The sequence below is a fragment of the Chinchilla lanigera genome, unplaced genomic scaffold (genome assembly GCF_000276665.1).
Source record: "Chinchilla lanigera isolate Chin_1 unplaced genomic scaffold, ChiLan1.0 scaffold00001, whole genome shotgun sequence".
NCBI lineage: Eukaryota > Metazoa > Chordata > Mammalia > Rodentia > Chinchillidae > Chinchilla > Chinchilla lanigera.
Window position 1 is genome coordinate 20,400,620 of NW_004955402.1, and position 18,886 is coordinate 20,419,505.

General features: G+C 35.0%; 1 protein-coding gene across 6 annotated transcripts in view; it reads right to left on the reverse strand.

Annotated features, from left to right (window-relative positions):
- Ccdc178 (coiled-coil domain containing 178) overlaps positions 1 to 18,886 on the reverse strand; it is a 352,256-nt gene that overhangs the window by 323,786 nt on the left and 9,584 nt on the right. For all 6 annotated transcript variants that reach the window (XM_005372759.2, XM_013507772.1, XM_013507853.1 and 3 more), the window contains exon 2: positions 10,722 to 10,798. In XM_005372759.2, coding sequence (XP_005372816.1) covers positions 10,722 to 10,798 — 77 coding nt within the window. The remainder of the gene's footprint in view (positions 1 to 10,721; positions 10,799 to 18,886) is intronic.

Consider the following 18,886-nt stretch of genomic DNA (forward strand, 5'->3'; position numbering starts at 1 on the left):
TGTTTATTAGTATGTTTTCCTTCTTTTATTTCTTAAAATAAAAAACAAACAAACAAAATATGTTAGAAGAGCAAACAAACAGACTTTTGAAAGAAATTAGGCTGAAAATTTATACTCTGATCTGCAAAAACCTTAGAATCATCAATGCTGTCATAAAAAAGGTGAAAGTTGACCTAAAATTCAACACCTTAGAAACACCAGAGAATTAAGGTTAAGATGCAAATGGACATTCCCCCAAACCAGACAGCAGAGGAAACATACAGATTCATGCCTCACTGGCAGCAGAAGTTCCTGAAATGAAGACCAGTTAGAAAAAGCTTCACACTGACCTTGAGACTCTGCCTGTGTAGGAAGTCAAGTTTAAACCCAATTGCCAGCTCCAAATGAACTGCTGAAGGTGGAATGTGAACTAGTTTGAGAATAAAAAACTGGCTAATCAGTCTTTGAATAGCCATGCATACTTTTATTACCTTTATCTCCAGGAGTTCCTCTAAGTACTTAAAATAAGGATTGCAGAAATATTCCTTTCTGCTTGTAGGAGGCGAGAGGAAGTAACTGTTTTACATTGTGCCTGGGGTAAAATGACAATTTAGTGTGCCTGAAGTATTCTGCTTTCTACCAGCGCTGTTTGGAAACTATGTAATAGAGCTTATGGGGGAAATACTCAACTCCAGTTCCTCCAGCCTTCCTTTCACACTCAAGGTGGAAAGAAAGTTGAGAAGCAGGTCGCACACTGCATTTTCAAAGCCTGCATGACTGCACAGCACACAGAATAAACCCTAGGATAAACTATGAACTTTAATTCACATTAATATGTTGGTATTGGTGCATAAACACTGTCTTAGTTACTTTTCTCATTGTTGCGACAAAACAAGCAACAGCCTAAATTAAAGGAGGAAAGGTTTATTTAAGCTTACAGTTTTTAGAGGTTTCAGTCCATAGTTAGCTGGCTCCAAGGCAGGGTGAAATAGCAAAGGGGCACAACACTTTATGGCTTATCAAGCAGAAGACAGTGAAAAGTAAGCAGAACCTTCAGAACCCTGTCTTCCATCTTTCCTTTTAGATATTCCATCCAGGCAGTAAACCTTTTGGATGGTAGCACCCATACCCAAGGTGGCACATCCTTAATCCCAGCATCATACATTTAATCCCAACATCACGTAAACTCCAGTATCACTCTTAATCCACATTCACACACCCTAATCCAGCCACCTCCAAAAAACCCCACCTATGACCACGTGAGGCTTTGGGGGGACAGCTAGATGGAAAGGATAAGAAGCACTAGTACAGGTGGAAGAGGTTATTAATACTAGAAGCTGTGAATCGAAGATGGAGAGAAGGTGGGTATACATAGGCTTATTGAAAAATACAATAAAGATTTATATGTTAAAGATTATTTAAGGGGCTGGGGATTTAGCTCAGTGGCAAAGCGCCTGCCTGGCAAGCGCAAGGTCATGAGTTCGGTTCCCGGTACCAGAGAAAAACCAAAAAAAAAAAAAGATTATTTAAAAGCGAAGGGCACATTGTCATTCTTCCCAAAATGCCCCCACATCACTTTAAACACACTTATCCCATCATTTTTGCCACTTCCTGAAGCAGTTCTGTAGGTCCTGCTTCATGTCTTTATGAGGTATGACTAAAGATTCATTGATTGTTGCTGCCTTGTGCCATTCAATGGAGAGACAGGCTCATAAAAGCATTATGGTGTCTGCTCATCCACCTTACCCACCAGATCTGCCACTGCGCACCTTCTAGCTCTTCCCCAAAGTCAAAACGATTGACGAAGGTAAATGTTTTGATTCAGTTTAAGACATCAATTCAGCCATGACAATGCACCTAAAAACACTCATGAAAAATAACATCCAGAACGTCTTCAGATAATGGCAGGAATGATAGTGCAAGTGCGTTAAAATGAAAGGGAATATTTTGAGAGGGATTAATGGCAATGGATCTTTTATGTAATAATTTTTTATTTTAAACATATGCTATATGTTTTGATCATACCTCTTATGTTGAGACCTACACAGCATCCTGTTAGTGGATTAGAAGGTATAATCTTACTAAGATGCTACACTTTCCTAAATTGCTCTGAAGATTCAACCAGTTACTAGAAAAGTGCCAAATGTTTTTTCTTTGCAGAAATTATCAAACTGATCTTAAAATTCATATGGACGTGAAAGCGACTCACATTAACCAAAGTAATATTGAAATATAACAAAGTTATATTTCCTGATTTCAAAAATCACTACAATTCTATAATAACTGAATATAGTGCAGTTCTCACATCAAGAGAAGAACATAGATTTATGGAAGAGCGTTCGATTCTAGAAAGAAACTCATATCCACTGTTAGCTGATTTTGACAGATTTTCCAAGGACAATCTCTGAGAAATAAACAGCATCTTTTCAACAGATATTGCTGGGACAATTGGATATACACGGGCAAAAGAATGAATTTGGATCCCTGTACTGAAGAAACTTCAGTTTGTATCCATTTAGCCAGAAGCATATTTTGCAACCTGTGCTTCTTTCTGGTTTGCATGTAAGATGGAGACCAGCCAAGGAATTCTGCCCTCACCTTGTAATTCAGTTCCTAACTATATACCCAAGTATCTTAGTCATTTCCTTGTCACTGAGATACAATATTTCATACCTGCAACTTAAAGGAGAGGTTTATTTCTACTCACATTTTCAGTCATAGTCAGCTGGCACCAAGGCAGGACGCTCTTGGTGGAAGGGACTGGTAAATGAAGCTGCTCACATCATGGCAGCCAGGAAGACGAGAGCAAAAGGAGGCGGTCACACCCCCTAATGATCGGCCTCTACCTAGTTCCCACCTCCTGACAGCAAGTCATCATAGCGTTCCTATAATCCAGTCACCTTCCACAAGTGCTTACCTCTGAACACTTAAGGCTTTCAGGAGAACTTCCAGATCTAAATTACAACACTAAGTGAAATAGCGATACGAAAACATGTACTCAAATATTGGTAGCAACATTACTTATAATAGTCCTCAAATGGAAACTAATGAATGCATAAACTACATGTAAAGTATTTATAAAGGGAATATTACTTATCCATAGCAAGCAGTGAATACTGATACATTTTACAACTTGGAGATCTTTGACGTTATATTAGATTAAAAGAAGACAAACATGTAATGCCAATTATTTTTAAATTAATTTATATGAAACTTTCAGAATGAACAAATGCATAAAGGAAGAAAATAAATTTGTAGTTCTCTGAAGCTGGGTAGAGGAGGAATGGAGTGTGACAAATAATGACACAGTATAAGGTTTCACTTAGGGGTTATGAAGTGGTCTAGAATTAGATAATGGTAGTAGTTGCCCAACCCTTATGAGTATGCTAAAAATGTTGATCTGAGAGTGAAGAGATAACCCACAGAATGGGAATAAAATGTTTGCCAGCTGTTCCTCTGAGAAAGGACTAATATCTAGAACATATGAAGAACTAACAAATATCAGACCTCCCAAATTTGAAAACTCAATCCAAAAATAGGCGTCTGAAAAAAATAGACACGTCTCAGATGACGAAGTAGAAACAGCAGATAAATACATGAAAAAATGGTCAAAATCACTGGTCATTCAAGAGATGCAAATTAAAACAACATTGAGATTCCATCTCACCCCAGAAAGAGTTGCTATTATTAAGAAATCTACCAATAGCAAATGTTGGTTGTGCTGTGGGGAAAAAAAGGACCCCTTTTCTCCTGTTGGTGAGAATATAGACTTGTGCGACCACTGTGGAAGTCAGTGTGGAGGTTTCCCATAAAACAAAAACTAAAGGTTCCATTTGACTCACCTATTCCCCTTCTTGATATCTTCCCAGAAGAATTAATAAGGTCATACCACAGCAATACATGCACACCCATGTTTATAGTGACACAGTTTCTAGTAGCAAAATCTTGGAAACAACCCAGATGCCCATCAACTGATGAATAGATAAAGAAGCTGTGGGTTTTTTTTTCACACAGTGGAGTACTACTCAGTCTTAATGAAGGATAAACGAGACATTTCTAGGCGAATGGATGTGCTTTGAAACCATACTCCTCAGTAAAACAAATCAAACACGCATGTGCAAATACTGCATCATTTCTCTGGTGTGAGAAACTGAATGTGCAAATATGGACCAAAATATATAATGGATAGTATATAATAGAAATAGGAAGAAAATATTTAAGTTGGAAGAGGATCTAGGGGGAGGAAGAAGGAAAGGAAGGAAAAAGAAAAAAATGAGAATGATAAAATGAAAACAAAGCTTTGTAATAAGGAAGGAAAGGGGTTGATGGGAGAGGAGGGAAATGGGAAAAAGAAGAAATAAGATATATCATGCACACTTACAAATTCCCTGTGATGAATGCTGTCATTATGTATATTTAAAATGTACCAAGAAACTTGATTACTTTAAACTATTGTTTAAAAGGTAACTTTAAAGGTCACCTTTGTGAATAAGATCTCAACTTTAAAAAGTTAAACACAATGTCCGTTACAATAACATGAATGCCAGAATTGAAAAATTGGTATTAAAATTGTGATAAAATATTGTCTTATTATTCAATAAGATGTAATTATTCAGTGGTAAAACACACAAAAGTTTATGATATAATCTATACTTAAAAGTTAAACTTAGAATACCTTGATATAAATACCTGCAGATGCATAAAAAGATAATATATGCAAAGGAAACAATATTGTGCTACTATTTCATGTCATTTTCTCTGTATTTCCAAAATTCATGTTGTAGGGGCTGGGGATTTAGCTCAGAGGCAAAAGCGCCTGCCTGGCAAGCGCAAGGTTGTGAGTTTGGTTCCTGGTACCAGAGAAAAACAAAAACAAAAACAAACAAACAAAATTCATGTTGTAGTCTAGTAAAAATGTAAAATTTAAGGAAAAATAAAGAAACTTTAAGAATCCAGGCAAAAATAAAATGAGATGAACACGCGTGCACACACACACACACACACACACCAAGAAAAGAAAGAATAAAAGAAAATGTTAGTCAAGAAATTTATCCAGAAAAACTGATATTCAAGCGTATAGGCTACAGCAGAATGTTATGAGCATCAGAGAGATGTGGGAATATATTTCTGTGATTTCTCCCTGACGAATGTACTAGGAAATGGCCATCGTACAACAAAAATGACAGGAGAATCTTGGCCCAAGAACTCACAGTGGGTCTTGAATATATTAGCCTTTGAACTAGTAATAAAACACACCAAACTGCAATAGATTAACAGACTTACGTTCTTATGTTCTGACAAGGCAGACAGAGTATTACTATAAAAATCACGATGTTGGGAGGGAAAAGGGAATAAGTATAAATTTAAGTGCAATAGTATCCCTACAAATACAAACTTGCAAGATTATATGCCTTTAAATTAGATGTTAATAAAATGGAATGCAAAGGCAGGAAAAGCTTCCTGAATAATTTTGGTATTGCTCATAATATGGAGCAAACACATAGTATCTTAAAAGATACAGGTAAGGTATTAGTATGTAATTTTTATAATCAAAATCTTCCTATTAAAAAACCAGCAAATATGTATACATGTATTTAAGCATAAACTATAATTCCTACAATCTTGTCTAGTGAAACTATATATTGTCTCTAATGTTCTTTTAAATTATTATTTTCTTATTCACTTCAATGGTTTGATCAATATTCTATTCTTATATCTGGTAATCTGAGCAACTTCATTGAAGATAACAATATGTAATATAACAACAACTGTTGATCCCTACCATTTGGTTTGAAAACTCATATCATTTTAAATGTCGTTTCTTTGTTTTATTTGTATTTTGCTATTGTTCTCCTGTTTTACTATTCTCTTTCTAAAAAAAATAAACAATATAATGGAAAATAGACTTTGTTAATATTTTTATCTTTGTAAATGGAAAAAATCACCTACATTTACTTTTGGTTCTGAATAATGAAGTGAAAATCTAGCAACATGTTTTATACAACATACAAAGTGGTTAAGAATGTTTAAAATTAAATGATAGACAAATGTATATTAAGAAAATCAATATCAAAAACGATTATGTTCTCAGTATCTGACAATATAGAATTCATTCATAACCAGCAGTATCAAAGAAATCAAGTATAAATAGCTGATAATACTACAGGAAATACCACTACATATAAAATAAAATTAATATAGTTATTAATATTTGTGCACCCAGTAACATGGAAAAACATGCAAGAAGCAAAAAGAGAAGCAGAAAGAACTCATCAATATGCAAATTAACACATATACATCTAATCGGGACTCAAAAATAAATAATTAATAAGGATATATACTGAACTTTAATGAAGACAGTAGATCTCAATGACAAAATCCATGAGGTAGCTCTTATAGATATTAAATTCTTAACCAAATACTTTATACATCTAAGTCATACACTGATCAAAAACAAGTTAACATCCAATTAAATATAAAAGATTATTGGAGGCCTATAACCCATTCTCTCTCCTGGGGTGTAAAAGAGAGGCTCGCGGGGAAAGGAAGCAGATGACCAGGTTAAATCTCGAAAACATGCTAAAAACAGATTTCTTGGCAAACATACTAAATGGCATAGGTTACCTAGAGAATTCTTATGTGGGAAAAGCTTTTAGCAGTTTGTTTCCAGCTGTTGGAATTGAAGTCATAAACAATTCTGCAATCTCTGTACTTATGGGATATGCGTCCTTGGCCTACAAAACCACCTTAATAAAAAATAACCAGCAGTATTTTGCTAGGCTCCACCTAGTGTTTTGTTTGATTTTTGGTGTTTGTCAATGTTGAGGCTCAAACCCCTAGCCTAGCACATGCTGAGCAAGTGCTTTACCACCGAGCTACACACCCAGCCCTAGACCCCGCCTCCAAACAGTTTCCACCACCTTCTAATAGTGCCAAGCTGAGTGCTCGCTTCGGCAGCACATGTATAATAATAGTGCCAAGCTGAGAAACAGTGTTCAACACATAGGATACATTGCAGATCCAAACTATCGTGTGAATGTGCACAAATTCAATTGTGTCAATCTTTATACTGTGCATATATATTTCAGACATGTTTGCACATGTGAAATATTTCCTATTTTAAAATTTTAAGACATTATCTGTAAAAATATAGTGTCTACCTGTTATGTGGAAAATATTTTACAGAAAAAAATGAAAAAATTAATAAATAGAAAAAATGCATTATCAATACTTTAATGCAAACAACTGTGGTGCTGCTATAAAATGCACTTTTGTATTTAGTGAAAAAATTGCCTGCAAGTCAAAACATGACATTGTGTAAAACAGTACTGTTAACTGTAATACAGTTTTTTCTAAAACAGAGTTAGCCATTTGTAAATATGAATTACATGAAAACATGTTTAGTACGTTTAAAACAATATGGCTGAGACAATTTGAAGAGACTTAAGAATTTATTATTTATTTTAAATGAGACCACAGAATAATCACAGATTTAATTTTTTACTTATAGAAAAAGAATGAAAAGTTTTAATGATATTTTTATGATGACTGACAGAAAAAAAGATTTGTTTGATAGGTTAATGAAAAGTACTGTTGCTCCGGGTGTGATGGTGCAGACCTATAATCCCAACACTCAGGAGGCTGAGGCAGGAGGATTGCCACAAGTCTGAGACCAGCCAAGACTACATAGTGAGTTTAAGGCCAGCCTGAACTACATAGAAAGACCCCGTCTCAAAAAAAAAAAGTATTGTTATGTGGACTATAGTATCACAGAAATGAGTAAATATGACTTCACACTGTGTTCTTGTGCTGATCAGTTAATGACAAATCTTTTCAAAAGCTTTGTACATCATCTAACAAAGTTTGCTTTAGATTTAAAAGTTTAAAATCTGCAAGGACACATTAATAGACACTGAGGTCAGATAAATTCTTATGGTTTAAAAACAGACATCTCGATGATTTACATGAAGAGCTAAATTTTCTTTGTATGTGACTGGTTGTTTTTCATGGAGAATAGGGAGTTTAATGATGTTTTGATACCGAAAAGATGGAAGTTGATAATTAACTGATAATCCGTTTTGATATCAGTATCACAAATATTGATTTTAATGTCATTTAAATACAAACATCCTAAACTTGTTAATCAAGCACATTTTAAAACATAATTTATTATTCAAATAGTTATGCAGTTAGACATTTCTGTTTCTTATGCATTTAAAGAAATAATCTATACAACAGAACACTTGCATTTCACTAAATCATTTGATATGTAGCGTTTTTGAATATGTGTATTTCTCCTTTGCACGCAATGCAGTGGAGGCTAAGCCATTTTTAATGTAATTAATTGTCAAATTTGTGTTTACAAATTAGTGTAGATTGGTCACTTTCTGTTTAATGCAAAATCAACATGTTTTATCAATCATTTGGTGGAAAATAATGAGCTCAGCCCTTTGAAGAATGGAATAAACCATTAGCTGTTGAAATTACCATCATAATTAGTACAAAAACTTCCAGTAATTATTCCAAATATTTAAACATAAGTTATGCACCTGCATGATTTGACTGCCCTATCTATAAATTCTGCTTTTGGGAACATTATTTTAAATGAATAACCTGGTCTATTATGTTAATTTAAAATTAGAGTTATTTCCATAAATGAAATCTTTTTCACTAAACAAGCTCTTTGAAAATCAGATGACATTTTAAAAATTAATATTGATGGAATAAAGATTTAAAAAAGTTATTCAAATACTCATAAAATGAGTATGGTAATCCTCGGGTAAAATTCTACCCGTAATTAATAATTTTGCATAAAATCTACTGTGCCATGACCTTATCCATATTTGGAATTACTAGATGACTGTCTTGGTCACTTTTCTCTTATTGCTGATACAAAGTACCCAGCGCCCACAATTAAGAAAGGAAAGGTTTATTAAGCTCATGGTTTTTGGAGGTTTCAGTCTGTAATCAGCTGGCTCCAAAGCAGGGTGTCATGGCTAAGAGGCAATAGTTCAAGGTGGCAGAAGACAGCAAAAGCAGCAACAGCAAAAAGGGGAGAGAGCAAACCTCTTTTCCTCCCTTATATTGTATGCAGGCTACCCACCTGTGGGTGGGTATAGCACTCGCAAAGTCTCTGTGCCCTCCTCTTACATAGGTTCAAGATGTTCACAAAGTGAGGACTCTGGCTCCCTGCTGAGTTATTTAGTTAAGCTTCTAAACTTCACAAGTTGACACAATTTATCAACCATAGCAATGACTTTTTTTGTAATCTAAAAGACCATAGTAGTTTGACTGTAGTCATAGCCCCAACAGTTTTCTCCTTCCAGCATTTACTTGTTTTACAATATGACTTTGCAACATTTCCCAGCAAGTGGTGGTTCTACAGGTTGAATAGGTTTCATTGCATCTGAATTGCAGGTTGAAATTTGGTCCACAATGTAACTGTGCTGAGAAGTGGTGAGACCTTTAAGTTGTGATTAAGCCGTGAAGATGGAATAATGTAGTTCTCCTGCACTGAATTAGTTACCTACTGTTGAGGAGTAGGCTATTATAAAGCAAGGCTGCCCCTCTGTTTTAGCTCATCCATTCATGCCTGTTTGTCCTCTTGCTCCTGTTAGCCATGTTATGACACAACATGAAGCCCTCATCAGAGGCTGAGCAGATATGGTGGACCACTCAAGTCTCCAGAATCACAAGTGAAAATAAACTCATTTCCTTTACAAATTATCCAGTCTCAGGTATTCTATTATAGCAAAAGGAAGCAGACTAAGACAAGGAGAGTCTCCTTTACTACCCCTGGACTCTGGCTGGCCTTGTGATATGCTTTGGTCAATATAACTGACAAAAATGATAGCACACCAATTCAGAGCATTGGTCTCAAGAGGTCTTCAGCAGTTCTACAATCTATCTTGAGACTGTGCCAAAGCCATGAGATCAAGACCTTAATTGCCTGCTGGGGTATGACAGACAATATGATTTGGAACTGAGTCATGTACTTTTCCCAGCTAAGGCCCTTAGACATGTTACAGAGCACAGTCAAAACGAGCAAGATCAATAGCAGTGCTTAATTTTCCTGTGGCTTACTGCAGCTGCACAAGCGAGCCATACTGCATCCACATGCGATTAGCAGACTCATGAGATAAAATAGGTCTGTACACTGATGCTGTATACAGCTGCATTTTTTGTGGTTGGCTACTGTCAACCCAACAATGGATAACTGATACAAAGAATATCTGTTGTTCCCAGCTAAAGTACTCAAAGGTTAAATGCTATTTTAAAAATTGCTTTAAATATCAGTATTTTCAATTTCCTTTTTTATGTTTATCTTCAGGGACATGCAGTAAAAGTTTAATACTCAGCTGTAGGGTGGTAAGCTCTAGGACCTCAGCCACTTTCACACTACTAATGGAGTGGTATTGAGAGGAGATGTATACAGCTGGCTGACATGAACCAGGAAGAGTCGCCTCAAGCTTGTCATTGAGGTACTGCCCAACTGTTTGACTGCCTGTACCACAGTGCAGTAGTAATTGTAAAAGACATTGATTATTATTCAGATAGCAGGTTTTCCTTAATCTGACATGCTCCTTTCTCTTGCCTCACTTCCCTCATCCTAGCAAGTTTGGTTTAATGACTCTGTGATCCTAGAGACAACTAGGATCTTGCAGCTACCATTTCTGTAAGTGGCTTGAATTCCATTTTTCTGCAATCTATTTTCAAAGAAAATCAATTCAGTATAAACCTACCTTTTTTGGGTTGATCACCTTTGGTGGAAGAGGAAATTGTCTTATTTTCCAGCATGGTTATTAACAGTATTTTAAACCTAATTTAAAAGAAAAATATTTAAAGATCACAAATCAAAAATAGTTTGCATTTGGTTTCATTAAAAATTACCAATTTAAGAACTGATATTGCAAAATATATCAAAAGATACATAAAAAATTAATGGTAAACTTTGTTGAAATGGAAGGAAACCTAATAGTATACTCTTTTCATATTATAACCATGCCTGTCCTAAGCACTGGATAATTTAGCATTGCCATTAGAACTGTGTGTTCAAAGACCAGTAGGAATTCTGCAATGTTTTCATTTCATATGATAACAATTTAACCTTATTATCATATCTTGTATACCTTCCCTCACTTCCTTTTTAAGACAATTTATTATGGAGCACCATGAATATGTAGAAAAGTAGACAGAAAAGTATAATGCACTTCTGTTTACCATTAGCTCATCTCAGCAATTATCAACATATTGCTAAAATGAGTTCTGCGTGCCCATTCAATGCCCTCTCTGACCTACCTTGATCATGGTTAAGTAAATCTCACATATGATATTATTATACTTGTAAATAATTCAGGAATTTTAAAAAGCACTGCAATCATACTAATAATGTCATTAAACATACAATAATGTCTTAATATAACTAACCATATAGTCTGTGTTCACATTTCTTTGCCTCATTTTTTTCTTGCTTTTAAAATTGAAATAATGATACAGAAAAGGTCCACATATAGCATTTATTGAAATGTCTTTTAGTTGTCTTCTAATGTATGATTTCTCCCTTCCTTGTTTGTCTTCCTGCTATTAATCTATGCAGGAATCAAATATTTTCTCTATGGATAGTTTTACATTTCTGACAGCCTCCCTGCACTGCATTCTATAAGTTCCTTTGTCCCTTGTACTTCCTGGAAATTGGTTTTCATTGAAAATACAAAATGTCAAACAGAAAGACAATAATTCTATTAAAACAAATTGTCAAGAAAATGGCCTCCTAAGCGTTAACCTTGGATCACTGGAGTTTAGAGCTCGGAAATAAGCTAGCTCAAATTTTAATTTTATAAATCAGGAAATCTTCACTGAAATTAGTAAATTTATTCAGTGTCAAAGACTTTTTAGAGAAAAGTGCTGTGACAGAAAGCTCTGAACTCTAGGTAAACACTCTTTCAAAGAAATCAGTGTACTTCAGAAAGGCCAATTTATTAAATGAAAGGTAGCTATAGAAAAGAACACAATTAAATCCTACTTTGCATCAACATTTTACTCTATAATTAAGTAATAATTATTGTTGGACACACAATTTTTCATTCTTGTTCTACATAAAATTCCTAGAAAATTAAATAATAAGAATATATTAATTGTCCCAGTAATATAAAACTGTATAAAATGGAAAATCCTTCTACAAACTACTACTTAGATGAAAGCTGTTGATATATGTCTTTGAATCTACATAAAAGCCTGAAAGAACTAACAAGGTAATAAGGGACAGTCTGCTCATGATCTGGTAGCAGAGAGACATCTAGAGAGGCGAGACTAACATCTTTTTCCCTAGAGCCACATGTGAGCGGGAGAGGAAGATGACAGGCTGGGCCTGTGAACCCACTCACAGCTTCAGGAGCAGAAGCTGAAATTCAGACTCAGCCAAGTAGAGGTGCCCTGGAAAATTAACCCACTGCTAGGAATGAGAGACATAAAGTCCATATTCTATGAAACAAATGAAAGAGAAGTAACATCTCAGTGAAAACTGTCTTTAGACTGAGGCCTGTCCTTGAATCATCTAGGTGACACAAAAATCTGACATGGTAAGTGTAAAACCAAGGACCTCCTGCCCTGCACAAAGGCAGAGGTGACCCTACACTGATAGTCGGTGAATAATAAAATCAACGGAAACCAAAGAAGGCTGAACTAATGCAGAAGTACTCTACACTGTGCAATTACCAAATAATGAATCCCTAGACAACATTTACTATGTTTCTAAATATAACATAAAGTTTTTCAGTTTCAGAACTAAAAAGTATGAAAATTGATATTATAAATTTGAGGGCCTCCACTTAGGAATTCAGGAACTGGAAGCCACTGTACCTGTAATTCCAGACTTTCTGGTTCAATTTAAAAACAGATTTGGTGAGACTGTAGGAAGAATTAATGAAACAAAAAATGAACTATACTGAGTAAAGCATGCAGTTATGAAACAGTGGAAAATTTAGAAGTGTACTTAAAATTTGATGCTTGTGACTTTTACTTTTGGGAAGAGTCAATTGTTGTGCTTTGCCTTATTCTTTCTCCATAAGTACAACAACAACAGATCTGGACATTACACACGAAACAATCATTGACCCGAAAGGTGGAGAGACCAGAAACCTCAGCACCAAAGACACAATGAGTTTGCAAGTTTCTGGTATGATTCTTTTTGCCTTATTTGTTCCAGACTTGAAGCTGAAGAAGACATCAGCAACCTAAAAATGTCAGTGAGTAGTATAGAACAACAAAAGCTCCAACAAAAGTGTGCTTTAACCAGCAAAAGGACCAGGGAAGACAGCTAGTAAGAGAGAGCACATTTAGTGCTGGGGATATAGCTCAGTGGCACAAGTGCCTGCCTGGCAAGTGCGAGGTCCTGAGTTCAATTCCCAGTACCAAGAAGAGAGAGATGGGGGTGGGAGGGAGAGACACATTTAGCCAATAACTTCTCTATTCTAACCAAACACCCAAGAAAAACCTATGGCTACACAAAGACTGAATGGAAACTTGTACTACATCAACCTTTCCAGGCTGTAATGGGGCACACCCAATTTCCTGCTGGGGTGGTGTGAGAGGTGGTCAAGAAGGAATCTAGGACTTTCAACTCCCTGTTGGAGTCAACTTTCATATCCTGCCTCCACGGTAATCAAAGTGTTGGTGGAAGGCTACGTGGGGAGACTTCCCCTTCTTCCCAGCAGTAATGGGATACCATCTCTCTTTCCTACTATGATAAGGCCAAAGCAAGTATAATGAAAAGTCACCACTTTCAACATAACCAACTAAAAATGAACCCATATTCCTGACATGGTGTCAGTGTAGGTCATAGGGAGAGGTAACAAGACAGTCTTACTCTTTCCAGGCAGGGAGATATCTCAGTGGAGACCTGGTAGTGGATAGCTGGAATTCAAACCCCTACCCAGTTATAAGTGCAAATTAAAAACCAAAACAAGATAGCTATATATCTAACAAAATGGATAAAATGAAAAATAGTTACAACCTGGTCACTTGTAATTACAAGTTAGAATGTAAAATAATACAGCTTTTGGATAATAGTTTTCAGTGCCTTTCAATATTAATGATGGTCATACCAATATGACCCAGCAGTTGCACTCTTGAACATTTGCCCTAAAGAAGACATTGTCACTGAGCATCTTATACATGAATATTCTTAAAAGCTTTGTTCACAATAGCCCAAACCTGCATATTACCCAACAGTCTTCCAGAAGATTAATGGTTAAACAAATGTGGTACATCTACATCATAGAATACCATCCATCAAAAATAAAAAAAGAAACCAACTGTATATTTATGTAAGCAAGAAATTGGATGAACCCAAAATATGCTGAGTGGAAAAAGCCAATTTCCAAGGGATACATATTATGTGATTCTATTTATATTCATGGGATAATGAGAAAACAAATCACTGGTTGCCTATAGCTAAAGATGGCAAACAGGTAACATCAGAGAATGTTGTGATGGTACAGTCAAATATCTTGATTGTGTCAGTAATTATACAAATTCAAATGTGTGACAAAATTTCATAAAATTATACACACATTCAAAGATCTATGGCTATTACTGGTGAAATTCAAATAAGCTGTATGATTTCTATCAATATGAATTTTGGAGTGTTATTATTATGTTAAATTTATGTACAATGTTAGCATAACATTGAGGGATGCTGGCCAAAGGGTACACAGGACCTTCTAGTATATTGTTTTTGTAATTTCTTGTGTATCCAGTTATTTGAAAATAAAAAGCTTAAACAAAATAATAATGAAAGCCTAGCTAGAAAACTCTTACACTTGTGGAACCTGAGAAATACAGTTTAAATAACCGATGTGAAAGAACACATCACAGTGTAATAGAAAATATACTGGACAATGAGCATGAATATAACCTTATCATAACATGTGGGATACCATCACAGCAGCAAAGAAAGGAGGTGGTGTGGAGGAGGGAGGAAGTCTATGTTAGGCTGTTCAGAGAAGTCCTCTTTGAGGAAGTGACATCTGACCATGAGGGACCGAAGGGATGTGCCAAAAGAGGGTAGGGAGAAGTTTTCCAGGAAAAGCAGACAAAGATGCTAAGATCCTAGGGCAGGAATGTGCTTAAAGTGACCCACACATAGCAATGGCAAATAATCATTACTTCTAGAAACAGAACTAACGCAAAGGTGCAAATTAACCATAAAAAGATCTATTGTATTTTAGGAACATTTATCCAAAGAATTCTATCATTGCGGCTCAGCCTTTCCTACTAGAAACTTCAGGCTGTTTCCATCGCTGCCAGGAGAGCTTGTTAGTTTGCTAATAAAGGAAAAGCCCAAGCCTTTCACAGTTCTTGCCAGAGAACTTCTTTTCTGCAATTTTTTAACTTATAATACAACTGAGATTTTAAATTTAATAACCTGATTCAAACAAATATTATATCAAATTGTCTAACTTTATAGCCTCTATAGCTATACACTAGGTTAAACATAGCCAAGAAAGAACACAGAATACAAACCCAAGCTATCCAGCATGGCAGTAATTTAGAGTCAGGGTCCTGACTGAGGTCCAAAGACAGAGATTTGGAAACAGAGTAAACCAACCCTCCTGAAATTAACAGTCTAAAATATCTAAACCAGGTTGCCAATTATATCAGTTGCCCTATTGTTGCAAAAGACAGAAACTCACTTTAAGCCAAAACAAACCAAAAATTAAAACCTACAACATAAAAGGCACTATTTTTGGAAAAATGGGAAATGACAGCTGTCCATCTGTAAAAAAAGCAGAAACACAGGGACTGCATGCTGTCGACATTCACTCTGCCTTGACCTTGGATTTTCTCTTCATAGTCATGTTCACTCTCTTTCTACAACTTGACTATTTCATGATTGAGTAATTTTGGCTGCTAAAAAATCTTGAATCTTCCATTTCACTTCAGCCATTCATTAACTTGTTTAGTAAGTTTCAGCATGTGCTTTGTTTATGATGTGTTAATAAAAAACACAGTGAATGTTGATGTCACACGCCATCCAACAGAAAGGTAGGCTCACAAAGACATTAGAAATATTACATTGTGTTCCGATCCACTTTATTTGCTGTCCCTCAAAATAGAAATGACCATGAAAGGCCAACATTTTTTATCAGTTCATGACGTGGAGGCAGCCATGACACTACCACTGAAGACACTCACACAAAAGCACTTCCAGAATCGTTTTCAGAAAGTGGCAACAAGGACAGGATAATTGCATTTGAAAGAAGGAGATGTCTATTTGAGGGGGTTAAATGGCAATGTGTCTCCTACTGCAATCAATTATTTTAATTGAAACATTCACTCTATCTTTCACTCATATATCGCTGTATAACTTATTTAGGGAACAAAGATGAGTAAGATAATCTGTGTCCTCAGGATTCATCAATTCAATTAGATTTTATACATTTTGGGTAATAGCAAGGAACTTTTATCCAAGGCCCGGAAGTTACATATTCAGGAGCCAATAAAATTTCCCTGGACACAAGTCTGTCACCCCATGCTTCGCTACGGCATACTCTACACTCTGGCCACAGTAGTCAACCAAGCAAGCAAGCAACATACATCCATGCTGCCACTGCTTTCAATGGTTTCAGCTCTGCTTTTAGTTAGGTCTCTAACATAAAATCTCCCTTTATTTCTCACTGTAAATCACTTACTTTCATCTACTACCCTGTACTTTCCTAACTTAGTATCATTATACTTAATATTTCTAGAACAACTGCATACATGCATATTATCGCCACCAGATTATGAGACCTAAGAGGGCAAGGATATTGGCTCTTTTTTTTTAAATAATTAAAGCTCAACTGAGTAAAAATTTTAGAAATTCATTTATTGTTTATTTGTAATAAGAAGGATGAATAGTAGGAAGTATTCTGATAAAGTGAGATCTTGAGCATCAAAGTTTGAGTTTTTGTTCATGTAACAAATTAAAATAATTGACATCTACAAAAATTTTTAAAGTTTGAAGATGTAAGATTTTCTCATAATGTAAGGTTGTATAATGTTGCTTTGAAAATAGACTTTGTGTTTATGATTAAAGTATAGATAAGTATTCCAATCACAGATTCTAGGGAATGCATCCCAGTTTTCAAGATGCAATCACTATGATCCATTTCTGTTAATCATTTTCAAATTATTTTATGAAATGATAAAAAAAGTTTGCCAAATAATGTCAAAACAATAAAAGCAGATAGCAATACTAAGCACGTAGCTATCAAGTATTGACTTTCATTTTAACTCAAATTTCAAAATTTAAAAAGTCATATTGGAAAAAACTCATAACATAATGGAAAAACAATATAAAACATACCTTGAGAGCTACTTTCACACAGAACATTTTCAAATAATCTGTTTATTTCTATTATATAGTAATTGGTTATCTGTGACAATATAGTAAATTATAAAAAGTAGGCTCTTCCACAACTTTCTTACATGTGCGTACAATAATTTCTTTCATAAGTCCTTAAACTCTATCACAATGTTTCCTAATCACTCCTTTCATGGAGTTCTATTCCTTTATATTATGTCTGTATGACATCCAATAGATTAAAGTGCATTAAATATTACATCTCATGGATTTGCTAAAGCCAAGCACATCTTTAGAAAGATTAAATATCATCTTTCTCATACAAATCAAATTAGGAGTGAAAAAGTCAGTTTCTACATAAAGATATCTCATACTGTATTCAAAATCTGTAGAGTAAAGAACTGAGCCTTTCACCTCGTGGTAATTACTTGAGACTTAAATAATGGCGAGCAATTCAAATGAGCTTTCGTGCTGTTAAATTATTTCATAGGTCAATATCACACACTAAATTATTATTTCACCTCTGAGTCACATCAAACAATTTTACAACTGAGTAAATATATTGAGAATCCTTTATATTTTCTAACAAAATATAAAGTATTAAATTGTTCATATTTAATAACTACTTTTCATCTTGAACATAAAATAACACATTATTATAAATTAGAAGTTCCCAAATTATCATGTAAAAAATACCATTGTGAATTAGAAAACAGTATGTCATTTTCTTAAGATACCAGTTTTGCTCCTCAAGAAATGGACCTTTCGGAGCAACTCACTTTCTAGGCCCCCTTCTGTCCTTCTTAGACGGAAGCTTTCTTTCTCAATAAAGTCTTCCTACTCTTAAAAAAAAAAAAAAGAAAAAAGAAATATGCCTTTCAGTTCTACTTTTCTTAGATATAATTATCAATTTATTGAATATTTCTGCATATATCCGCTAGCTATTTTAGGGAATCAAAGAAAATGCTAAGGTATAACCCTTGCCCTCTAGAAGTTTTTATTTCTTAGGAGATATTACAAATTCATGAAATACCCAGGGTAATTTTGACCCAAGAAAAACAAAAGTAGCAGTTATACTGAAAACATACTACATATTTATCTATTCACAAAAACTCTCTGGCCCTATTTTGCAAAGCTGACCTTAAAGCTCTGCTAGGTTAACCACTTGCTAGGATTCTGCGGCTGGGACACGCAAACACAGATTCACTCCAGTGTCTGTCTCCAATATACTTGCTGCAGAGAACAGGGAGTGTGGGAAGATTATAACCAGCATCCTTGGGATGAAACTAAAATAGGAAAAAAGTTCTCAGAACGCTTAATATGCTACTGCGGTAGTGGAAGTTTTAATTAAGTATAACATGTACAGCATTTCCCAATCGGTTTTAATATGCAAGCCTAGTTGGATGGAATTAGAGAAAATGATTACAAAGTCTCTGCTTCAGAATATAGAATTAATCTCAAAGAACTAAACAAATTAAAAGCTCAAATTTAGAAGAAAAAACACACCCAGATATAATTATTTATACAGAAATAAAATGAGAAAGACCTCTCTGAGCAAGACAC